An 11,524-nucleotide genomic window follows, 5' to 3' on the forward strand; every position below is an offset into this window, starting at 1 on the left:
AGAGTTAGAAACATCGATGAGAGAGAAACATCGATCAGCTGCCTCCTGCACACTTCCTACTGGGGATGTGCCCGCAACCAAGGTACGTGCCCTTGACTGGAATCGAACCTGGGACCCCTGAGTCCGAAGGCCGATGCTCTATCCACTGAGCCAAACCGGTTAGGGCTCCCTCTCCCTTTTTTTTAAAAAAAATATTATTGATTTCAGAGAGGAAGGGAGAGGGAAAAAGAGATAGAAACATCAATGATGAGAATCACTGACTGGCTGCCTCCTGCACGCCCCACACTGGGGATTGAGCCCGCAACCTGGGAATATGCCCTGACCGGGAATTGAACCCTGACCTCCTGGTTTATAGGTCGATGCTCAACCACTGAGCCACACTGGCTGGGCTCCTATCCCTTTCTGTACCATAGGTCTTCCCCCAGCCCTCTCACTAGTGTTCCCATCTGCAACTCCCCAGATAAAGAACACACTCCCCTATACCTTGTAGGAGCGGGGCATGCTGGGTAGGACAGTGCCTCCACAGCAGCTGATGATCTCTCCCATCTGAGGTGGGGGTGGCTGGACTCCAGGGGTCACATGAATCTCATAGCCCTAGGAGGAAGGAAATGGTGGAGCCAGTGGAAAGCTGCACTGAAGCCATGCGCTGCTGGGAAACTTCTGGAGGGAGGGCTAGAGCATGCGGAGGAAGACAGTCCCTCACCTCTAGCAGCCTTCGCTCACGAGCCCGGCTCAGGGAGTCACGGAGGCTGAAGCCAAAGTTCTTTTCCTGCTCAGGATCAGTCACCACATAGTCATCCGGGGGCAAGAAGCAACCGGCCTTGCGGGACTAAGGGTGGCAGCAGTCAGTATCAAAGCCTAGCATTTACAGGGGGCTCACAAAGTGTTTTTGAATGAAGGCTTCCGCTCATTCACCCTGGTCTTCCTGCACCCCTCTTCCTCCCGCCACGTTCTCTATTGGTCTGCCACCATCTCCTGGCCTCTCACCTGGTACAGCCAGTCCAGGGAGAGGATAGGGATCCCCCGCCCTAGGGCACACAGGAACTTGACTGTCCGGCAGATTCGATCAGTCACCAGGTGGGACGCCTCTGCCACTGAGCTGGCCAGACTTCCCCCCAGGGCCAGCACTGCCTGCTCTCCACGGGCATCCACCACTCCTGTGAAGAGCACCTGTGGAGGGGATGGGCCTACGTTGGTCACAGCAAGCCTTGCACCAGTGCCTATCTCCCAAGGCCCCAGTCCCCTCCCATCCCCACATCTGCTCCCATGAAGCCCCAGGACCCTTCTCTCCTACTTTGGGGGCTGCGGACTCATGGCTAGGTTTAGTCTGTCGGAGGCTGCGGACTGGCATTCCTTTGGGCTCTTCCTCAGCCTGGTCTCTCTTTCTCTTGCCTGGTCCTGGCATCACCACATCCTGGAATTGAGAAGGATCCTGGTGGGAACTTCTGAGCCCCCAGCCCCTTCCCAGCTCGCAGCCCCAGCCTTCTCCTCACCTCTTCCTTCCCTGGCTTCTCTTCCTCTTCTTCCTTGAGGACCACTGTCTTCTGAGGGACTTCTCTTCGCAGCCGTTTTGGAAGTGGGGGTGAATCCACAGTATCTGAAGGCTTCTTGTGGTTTTGAAAGGCCTTAGGCGGGGACCCTGGGCTGAACTCATATCCACCTGTTGCCTCTATCTTTTGGATCTGGAGAGCATGAGTGGGCGCCCCAGGAAGCTGGGCAAAGGCAGGCTCAGGAATGGTCCTAAGGGACTTGGTTGCTCTCACTGCTCCTCGCCTTTGGCTCCTTGAGGACCAGGCGTTAGGTTCAAGGGGTGCAGAGCAGGGTTCATAGACAATGGGAACTGCGAGGGGCTGCCTAGCGACCCTTGGCCTCCTGCTACAATTGGCTTGAGGGATGGGCTCAGGGGGAATAGGCTGGTCTGTGGGGAAAGGAGACTGGGATTCAGGGGTGGTAGGAACTGGCACAGCACTTCTTGTAGACCTCAGTGTCCTGCTCCGACCACCCTGAGCTATGGCCTTGGGGGTGACAGGCTGGTCTGTAGGGGTCGGAGGTTCAAGGTCAGGGGCTGTGGGGACAGTCGGTTCAGGGGTCCTGACAGAGGCCCTATGTGTCCTGCCCCGCGTGGCCTGAGATGTGGGCTCAGGGGGGACAGGCTGGTCTGTGGGGACAGTCGGTTCAGGGGTCTTGACAGAGGCCCTATGTGTCCTGCTCCGTGTGGCCCGAGATGTGGGCTCAGGGGTGACAGGCTGGTCTGTAGAGGTCAGAGGTTCAAGGTCAGGGGCTGTGGGGACAGTCGGTTCAGGGGTCTTGACAGAGGCCCTATGTGTCCTGCCCCGCGTGGCCTGAGATGTGAGCTCAGGGGGGACAGGTTGGTCTGTGGGGACAGTCGGGTCAGGGGTCTTGACAGAGGCCCTATGTGTCCTGCCCCGCGTGGCCTGAGATGTGAGCTCAGGGGGGACAGGTTGGTCTGTGGGGACAGTCGGGTCAGGGGTCTTGACAGAGGCCCTATGTGTCCTGCCCCGCGTGGCCTGAGATGTGGGCTCAGGGGGGACAGGCTGGTCTGTGGGGACAGTCGGTTCAGGGGTCTTGACAGAGGCCCTATGTGTCCTGCCCCGCGTGGCCTGAGATGTGAGCTCAGGGGGGACAGGCTGGTCTGTGGGGACAGTCGGTTCAGGGGTCCTGACAGAGGCCCTATGTGTCCTGCCCCGCGTGGCCTGAGATGTGAGCTCAGGGGGGACAGGCTGGTCTGTGGGGACAGTCGGTTCAGGGGTCCTGACAGAGGCCCTATGTGTCCTGCCCCGCGTGGCCTGAGATGTGAGCTCAGGGGGGACAGGCTGGTCTGTGGGGACAGTCGGTTCAGGGGTCCTGACAGAGGCCCTATGTGTCCTGCCCCGCGTGGCCTGAGATGTGAGCTCAGGGGGGACAGGCTGGTCTGTGGGGACAGTCGGTTCAGGGGTCCTGACAGAGGCCCTATGTGTCCTGCCCCGCGTGGCCCGAGATGTGGGCTCAGGGGGGACAGGCTGCTCTCTGGAGGTGGCAGGGTGGAGCTCAGGGGCTATAGAAGCTGGAGAGGGTGTCATCCTGGAGCACCCCTGGGGCCTGCATTTGGATTTTGCATGAAGAGGGTCCAGCTCTGAGGACAAGGGATTCTCCAGAGCTTCCTGACTCCCATTTTGCCTGGAGCTGGGAATGGGCGACTCTAAAGGTGGAGATGGAGCAAAGAGGGGCTGAGAAGCAAGATGTTTTTGGCTCTGAGGGATGAGGGAGTTTTGGACTGGGGCTGAGGCTTCAGGGACTGCTGGAGGCAGACAAACATCTAGGGATCCTGGATCACCCTGGGGAGAAATAGAAGCACGTGAGGGAGGGAGAGGGGACTGGACACTGTTCTCAATACTTGTTACAGTGGAAGTACGCTCACTGGCATTTCTCTTTCTGTCTCTGACCATCTTCCATTAGACTGGGACTTCTTCCCACAGACCTCTCCCCGTAAGGCCAGGATAGTGCTGTCAATATATGGATGATGGGTGGTTGGGAAAAGAGGGAAGGGACATGAAGAAAGGGATGTTCTTTCTGAGTCAGGGAGAGGGAAACAGAGCTGGGAACAGATAGATGGAAAACAACAGGTGCCAATGTAAAGGGCCAGAAGCCAACTGAGAGTGGTGGAAATGACGAGAGTGGAGAAGATGGGGCAGAGCAGGTGAAAGCAAGGTCTGGTAAGGGGCAGTGGAGGGGAGGTAGAGAAAGCAGCTCTCACCCTAGAAGCCTTCTCAGCCGGGGACATCTTGCAATTCAGGGGTCCTAGACAGAAAGTAAAGACAAGTGTGGCTGAGGTCCAAGCAGGCAGTTACTTAGGGGTTATCATAAGGCTTTGTTAACACCTGGGTGGGTCTTACCCTCTGCCTTCACTCACCTCTCTGCTGCCTCCTGGGACTTACCTTCCTCCACCTGACTGGCTCCTAGACGCTATCAGGGCTAATGATAGTCCACAAGGTCCCCTGCCCCTCCTTCAGGGTCCAGTGTTGGACTGGAGGGCTGCCCTTTCTGGTCCTGGCTCCCTCTCTGTCCCCCCTCTCTGTGCGCCTCCTTCCAGTATTACTTTGGATATGTTGACTTCTAATCTACCTGGCTCACAATCTTTCTCTGGTGCTAGTTTCCCTGCTTCCTTCTTAAATACTTCTCTTGCAAAAGACTGCTTTACCACCTCTTGTAGTTCCTTGGGTGTCTCAATTTCTACCTTCAAACTCTCTATATCCCTTTCCATACTTGCACTTTCCAGTTTTATTGGACTCTTGTCTCCGAGTGTCTCTAGCTAACACCTGCTTTTGTTCCCTGTCCTTCATCACCCTGGTTAATTCTTCCTCTCCCATCACATCTTCTCTTGACCCTGCAGGTGGCAGTTTTTTAGTTTCCCTCTCTAATGGTTCTCTCTTTGGGGTCACCCTCTCTGCTGCTTCTCTTGGTGTACCTATGCCTTTCTCCGAAGTCTGCAACCCTCCGCCTTGAATCCCCAATGGCTCTGCGTGAAATGGGTTTTCCAGATGTTGGTCTTGAGGTGTTGGCCTGGGTGACAAGGGGCAAGATCCATGGGCCTCCAGGTGGGTAGCAATGGGCTGGGTCTCAGAGGCCTCAGATTCTCTTAGACAGAATGGCTGTGTAGCCAAGACTTCCCAAGGCTCATCCAGGCCACCTGGAAGTAGAGAGTCAGAGAGAGAGAGAGAGAGAGAGAGAGAGAGAGAGAGAGAGAGAGAGAGAGAGAGAGAAGGTAACAGGTTGAGAAAGAATTAAGGTAAATTCATGAACAATAAATCTATATGGGCTATTTATAAAAAGCTACGAGTAAGGAGGATAGTTGTAACTTTTAATGCTTGTTTCAAAAAGTAAGACCATACTTTATATAAAAGCTCTCACAGTAGCCTCTTAAAAACTATGCTACAGAACGCTTCTTGGTCTTTTGGCTAAGATCAAGTGTAAAAGTTATGCTAGACAAGTTGCTCTATGGGTCTAACTAAATATGACTTTCTTCCCTTAGTAAGATGGAGAAACATCAGCAAAAAAATAAAGTAATATGAAAGAAACATGTATAGAGAGAAAACAGGAGGCAAAGTTAGGGGCACAGAGGAGGGGAGTTTCTTATACCTGAGGCCTGGAAGCTGCAATGGGAAGGGCCAGGCTCTTGGGGTGGAGTAAACAGGAAGGCCTGGGTGGGCTCATCCTCCATGCGCGGGACTGCTGCACAGGAAAAGGTGGCCTCAGCACAGAACTCCAGGCCATTCTCAGTCTCCTGCCCTGCCTAGGCCAGCCTCACACCCTTCAAGGACCACCAGTGTAATCTCCCCGCTCCTGCTGTGTACAGCATCCCCATGACACAAATGCCCTCACCTTCCGGGCTCTGGTTCTCTCTCTCCACAAAACACTGGGTAGCTTGTTGGTCTAGATCTTCAGAATCTGGTGGTGAAATACAGAATAAAACATCACATCTGACCCATAATGTCTTACTTTTTCTCTACAATTCTCTCCCCAACTCAAATCCCTACGCAAGACTGAATGTCTGTGTCCCACCCCACATTATTCTTTCTTTTTTTTGTTAATCCTCACCCAAGGATATTTTTCCATTGATTTTTAGAGAGAGTGGAAGGGAGGGGGAGAGACAGAAAGGAACATCGAAGTGAGAGAGACACATTGATTGGTTGCCTCCCACACAAGCCCTAACCAGGGCCAGAGATTGAGCCTACAACTTAGGTGCATGCCCTTGATTGGAATTGAACTGAGGACCCTTCAGTCCATAGGCTGACACTCTAGCCACTGAGCCAAAGCGGCTAGGACCACACATTCTTTAAAAAAAAAACACCACCAAAACTTTCATTGGTACTTATTTTATGCTAAATTTACTCCCGGGTCTTACGTTTTTGTTTCCTCACTTTCTTCTGGGACACGTTTTCCTTCTGTGCAACCTCCTCTTCTGGTTTAGGAACCATCTGGTCCTTTTCTGTACTGTCACCTCCAGGTGGCATGGAGATCTCATGTGGGGGGTAATCTGCCATGAGCGCTTGCAAATTCTATGCCACATCTTGGGGACTTTGTTCACTTGGATGTGCTCAGTGACCAGAGAGTCTACAGCTAAACACTTAAGTTAAGCTCTCTGCATTTTAAGCGTGTGTAGCAAAAATCAGCACTCTTTTTGGGCCACCGACTCTGTGTCCAGCCCCACTGTTTGGCCTGGGCATACCTAGCAGCCCAGGTAGGTATTGTAATGATGGAATGACACCTATTGCTCCTGTAAAGTGACATCCTCAGATACTTGGTGACTTTTTAGACATGCATACCCTTGATGGCCTGGGCAGTTTCACGAGTGTTCTTAAAGTGAACACGAAGATTTGAACCTCTTGATTTGCATGATTTTGTGGGGTTTTCTGGGTCAAGTGAATAGTGAACCATTTCCAGGGGCCACAGTTGGCCCCTTTTGGGAAGAGTCCACCCCACATTCTTATTTCTAATATCCCCATGAGATAGTACTAGAAGGCAGGGGCCTTGGGAAGTGATTAGGTCCTCAGGGTGGAGCCCCCATGAATGAGATTAGTGCCCTTATAAAAGAGACCCCAAAGAGCACCCTTGTGCCCTTCTGCCAGTTAAGGATATGGTGAGAAGTGGGCCACCTATGAACAGGAAGCAGGCCCTCACCACACACTGAATCTGCCGGTGCCTTGATCTTAGACTTTCCAGCCTTTAGAACTGTGAGGAATGTTTCCTGTTTACAAGCCATCTCCTCTGGTATTCTGTTGCAGCAGCTTGAATGGATTAAGTCTCCCTGTAAGCTTTCTTTATCTCAGAGATCAAGGAAGGAGAGCAGGCCAGCACTTACCATCATGGCTGTGTCCACAGTTCTTGGTCATGTCCACATGTGGTTCTCCCCCACTTTCTCTGGGGGGCTGGGCTCCCTTTCTCTGTGCCTGGGTGGGTTCCCCTGCAGTACCTGTGTCTACCAAGAGATCTGTTAGGTTCTCCCTTGAGACAAGGAGATGGTCCTGTTCTACTTGTGCTAAAGGTGACCCACCCTGGGCTGCTGCCTCAAGAGCTCTCTCTGGCTGAAGAACAGGAACAACCCACTCTGTCCCAGCATCCCCTTCTGCTGGAAGCTGGCTCTTTCTTACACCTGCCACTGCGGAGGATGCACCCTCCGCAGCATCTGTTCCACAGTACCCACCTGGAGGAGGCTGGGCTTCCTCTAGGTGCACGGCAGGCAGCTTTGCTGGGCCCCCTTCTGCTTCCACATTTGTTGGATTTGTGCCTGCCACAGGCACCTCATGCTTCCCTGGGAGAGTAACAGCTGGCCCCGGGGAGACTTCCTCTTCCAAGGGTGTGTTGATGCCCACTGTGGCAGAGGCCTGGCTTCTCTCCAGGACTCCGGGTGAGCTCTTCTCTTCTTCCACTTCTCTGTCACTGTCCCCGAAAGGAGGCGGGCTCTTTTCTGGCTGAGCTTTGTCTGTGTGACTCTTGGGGACATATCCTCTCTTTTCCACTGGGAACCCCTCCACCTCCATGTCTGTGTCACTGTCTCTCCCAGTAGAGGTTTGGCTTTGCTCAAGAAAAGCCGGAGGTTGGGCTCTGTCCTCTTCCACATCTGTATCTCTGTTCCAGGCAGTGGCTCGGCTCTCCTTCAGATGCACCAAAGTGAGTGCTGCTGACACTCCTTCCTCATCATCTACATTGCTGTTGCTCACCATGGAGGCTTGGCTTCGCTCCAGAGGGACCGTGAGTGGGGCCTCAGCCTCCTCCACATCTGTCTCACTGCCAGCCGGGCTCTCGTGAAGATGTGCCAGGTCAGGTCCCCCAGGACTCTCTGCATTAACTCCATGGAAGATCTGCCTTCTTTTCATGGGCACCACAGCTGGGGTCGTGGGAATCGCCTCTTCTTCCACGTCAGTATCACTGTCTATGAAGCCAGAAGGCTGGGCCCTTTCGAGATGACCCTCAGCTGGCTTTCCTGGAGGCCTGCTCTCATCCTCCACATCTGTCTCACTGTCCTCCCCAGGGGGCTGGCTCCTCTCCAGAATCACCCCATTGCTTGCATCTCTCTTGACTCTTATGTCACTGTTCCTCTCCTGCCCCAAAGACGGATCCTTTTCAACCTGGATTTCAGTTCTGACAGCCTCAGGCTGTTCTGTCTCTGCAGTAGCATCTCTTGTGGCAGCTGAGGAGGCCCACCCTGCTGCTGGTTGCTGACTTTCTTCCTCATCTGTGTCACTGTCTAAGTTGAAGGCAGAAGGTGGCCCAGGGCCATCTGGGGCAGAAGAAGGCCCTTCTTCATCACTATAAAGGGAAGAGAAGAGAAAGAGTTTATAGAATCATTTCCCAGGAAGGGATACCTGACTCAAGTGTGAGCTCCTGGAGAGCAGAAACAAGGTAGTATTTGTTTTTCTATCTCCAGCAATTAGTTCTCCACTTGGAACATCAAAGGTGCTCAATGAAAATTCAGTTAATTGCCATAGCCGGTTTGGCTCAGTGGATAGAGCGTCGGCCTGAGGACTGAAGGGTCCCAGGTTCGATTCCGGTCAAGGGCATGTACCTTGGTTGCGGGCACATCCCCATTGGGGAGTGTGCAGGAGGCAGCTGATCGATGTTTCTCTCTCTTCGATGTTTCTAACTCTCTATCCCTCTTCCTTCCTCTCTGTAAAAAATCAATAAAATATATTAAAAAAAAAAGTTTAAAAAAAAAAAAGAAAATTCAGTTAATGAAAGAGTATGTTAGCTCCCCACCCTCATTTCCATGATGATTCTCTCTCTTACAGATGGATTCTTCAGTCCCAAGGTTCCTTCTCTTTCTGAAGACTCAGGTGTCTGGCCCTCAACACTCACCTCTCTGGAACGACTGTTGCCAAAAGGGAGGACATGGTCCTTGGTTCATTTGCCACATACCTTTCAGAAAGAGGATCTGCCAAGAGTAGAAAGAAGTTGACAGTTTTACATTCACCATCCCCGTCTCCTTGCCCACCCTCCCAAATACATACACTTACCTACTTCCTCTTCTGAGTCCTCAGCCAATAGGATCCCCCAGGGTTGAGTTCCTCCCTGTACCCTGGGTGTCTCCTCTACAGTTAGGGGGCCCCGGGAGACAAAGGGCAGGGAGACATCCAGGCGATGGTACTGGCAGGGCAAGTCAGCAAAGACAACCAACTCCTGGTCCCTCAGACGATGACTCACCCCAGGGCTCAGGAACTTAGGAGGCCTCAGGATTTGAGTACCATTGAGGCTCCCACAATCCCAGAGGACAGGTGCCTTGTCCCAGGCCAAGATTTCAATCACTGCATGTTGCTTGGAGATGGATGGAAAGGGCAGGGCCACAGAGCAATCAGGCATTCGGCCTACCACGTTTTTCCCGAGGTAGAGTGGGAAATCTAAGAATTAGAGGGTAGATAGGTTCCAGGCCACATTCCTGGCCTGCTACTGGGAAAATTTCTGGTTAAGTACCCAACTACTCATTCAAGGTCCTCACACGCAATAGAAAAATAAAAGGCCCTAGGACATCTAAGTATTGAAGATTATATGCAATACATTATTCATAGGCAACACTCCACCCATCCATACTGGATTTTTTCTATTGTGATAAAATAAACATAAAATATAGCACTGTAACCCTTTTTAAGTGTACAGTAAAACCACTGCGAGTCCAGAGCTCTTGCCTGGAACAAGTCAATTAGCCCCCTCTTCTCCATTCCCAGTAAAACATTTTTTCAGATCTCCTTGAAAACAAGTTTTGCCCTGGCTGGTGTTTCTCAGTGGTTAGAGTGCTGGCCTATGCACAAAAGGTTGTGGGTTTGATTCCGTGAAGGGCATGTACCTGGGTTGCAGGTTTGATCCTAGGCCCCAGTCAGGGCACATGCGAAAGGCAACAAACTGATGTTCTCTCTCTCGCATGAATGTTTCTCTTTCCTTCTCTCCTCTCTAAAAATTAATGGAGCCTGGCTGGTGTGTTCAGAGGTTGAGCATCAACCCATGAACCAGGAGGTCACGGTTCCATTCCCAGCAGGGCACATGCCTGGGTTTCAGGCTTGATCCACAGAAGGGGGCATGCAGGAGGCAGCTGTTCGATGATTCTCTCTTGTAATTGATGTTTCTCTCTCTCCCTCTCCTTTCCTCTCTCTCTGAAGTCAATAAAAACATGTTTTTAAAAAATTACTAAAAATCAATGGAAAAAATATTTTCAGGTGAAGATTAACAAAATATATACGTAAGTTTCTTAGAACCCTCCAACTCCCTCCCCACAGAAGAAAGAGCCTACACTAGTGCTTCAGCATCACTATCCCCTGACCTTTTTCTGGTCCGTGAGCACTACTGAAGACATGCAGTCGCCCTAGGGGCTCCAGGCTACACCCCAAGGAGTCACTGGGTCTCTCTGTCTCCTCCTCCTCTTCAGCCTCCCAGTTAACAGCCTGAGTGTCCTCCATGACCTGGGAAGGAAACACATTATCATCTCCATCATTGTTCACACAGTCTCAGAGAGGAGACTCACAACTAGGGGTAAACCTGGATATTTATTCAGTTTGATGCTTCTCTTTATGCCAAGCATTCTGTTATTATCCTTCTAAAGCATTGAAAAAATATTTCTGACCAGAACATGGAATAAGAAATAAATATCATAAGGCCCCAAGTTCACAAGTTAATATTCCTCAACTTACAACGTAGTTACATCCCGATAAATCCCTCATAAATTGAAAATATTGTAAGATGAAAATGCATTTAATACACAATAGCATAGCCTAGCCTACCTTAAATATGCTAGGAACACTTACATTAGCCTACAGTTGAGCAAAATCATCTAATACAGAGCCTATTTTATAATAGAAGGTTGAATATCTAATGTAATATATTATGTATACCACTTTTACAATATTGTAAAGTAAAAAAATCATAGCTTAGAGAATAGGTGTACACATATTTATAGACACATTTATATAGACAGCTGTTTTGAGAAACAATGCTCAGCCTTGCTATATGTAATAGTTTTTGTTGTTTTTTTTTTGTTTTTAAATGCGATTTGCAATCCACTAAATTGACTTCAATATCCACTACTGGGTGGCAACTTAGTTTGAAAACACCATTTCAAAGGGAGTTAACTTTTGACAAGCATCAACTACATGTTGGGCATTGTGTTGTGTGTCAGGCATAGCAGCCACACGAGGCAGGCCTTTAGGAAACCAAGGCTGAAAGTATTAAATGATCTGCTCAGGATAACACAGCAGGTGGTGCAAAGGACTAAGTATGTGTCTGGCTGCAACGCCCGTGCTTGGTGCTGAGACTAAACGGACTCATTTAACCGTCTGAATCCTGTGAAGTTTTATTATCATGTCCTATTTGATAAAGAAATGCAACACAGCCCTGGCGGGCGGCTCAGTTGGCTGGAGCATCATCCTGATAGGCCAAGGTTTTGAGTTTGATCCCTGGCCAGGGCACATACAAGAATCAACCCATGATGCACAAATACGCGGAACAACAAATCGATGTTTCTCCCTCAAATAATTTAAGGCTC

At 50.9% G+C, this 11,524-nt stretch overlaps 1 protein-coding gene across 8 annotated transcripts in view; it reads right to left on the bottom strand.

The window, feature by feature from the left end:
* MDC1 (mediator of DNA-damage checkpoint 1) overlaps nt 1-11,524 on the bottom strand; it is an 18,573-nt gene that overhangs the window by 1,851 nt on the left and 5,198 nt on the right. The window contains exons 2-16 of one of the 8 annotated variants that reach the window (XM_014537260.1): nt 10,307-10,445; nt 9,012-9,392; nt 8,854-8,929; nt 7,202-8,307; nt 6,860-6,970; nt 5,380-5,445; nt 5,137-5,229; nt 4,466-4,687; nt 3,755-3,798; nt 2,515-3,335; nt 1,494-2,205; nt 1,295-1,414; nt 988-1,170; nt 704-829; nt 484-594 (exon numbers count right to left, since the gene is read on the bottom strand). In XM_014537260.1, coding sequence (XP_014392746.1) covers nt 484-594; nt 704-829; nt 988-1,170; nt 1,295-1,414; nt 1,494-2,205; nt 2,515-3,335; nt 3,755-3,798; nt 4,466-4,687; nt 5,137-5,229; nt 5,380-5,445; nt 6,860-6,970; nt 7,202-8,307; nt 8,854-8,929; nt 9,012-9,392; nt 10,307-10,445 — 4,311 coding nt within the window. Of the gene's footprint in view, nt 1-483; nt 595-703; nt 830-987; nt 1,171-1,294; nt 1,415-1,493; nt 2,206-2,397; nt 3,336-3,754; nt 3,799-4,465; nt 4,688-5,136; nt 5,230-5,379; nt 5,446-6,859; nt 8,308-8,853; nt 8,930-9,011; nt 9,393-10,306; nt 10,446-11,524 lie in introns of all 8 variants that reach the window. The other 7 variants (XM_014537259.1, XM_014537258.1, XM_014537262.1 and 4 more) reach the window with 7 other exon arrangements.

Source organism: Myotis brandtii, unplaced genomic scaffold, assembly GCF_000412655.1.
Source record: "Myotis brandtii unplaced genomic scaffold, ASM41265v1 scaffold1750, whole genome shotgun sequence".
Taxonomy (NCBI): domain Eukaryota; kingdom Metazoa; phylum Chordata; class Mammalia; order Chiroptera; family Vespertilionidae; genus Myotis; species Myotis brandtii.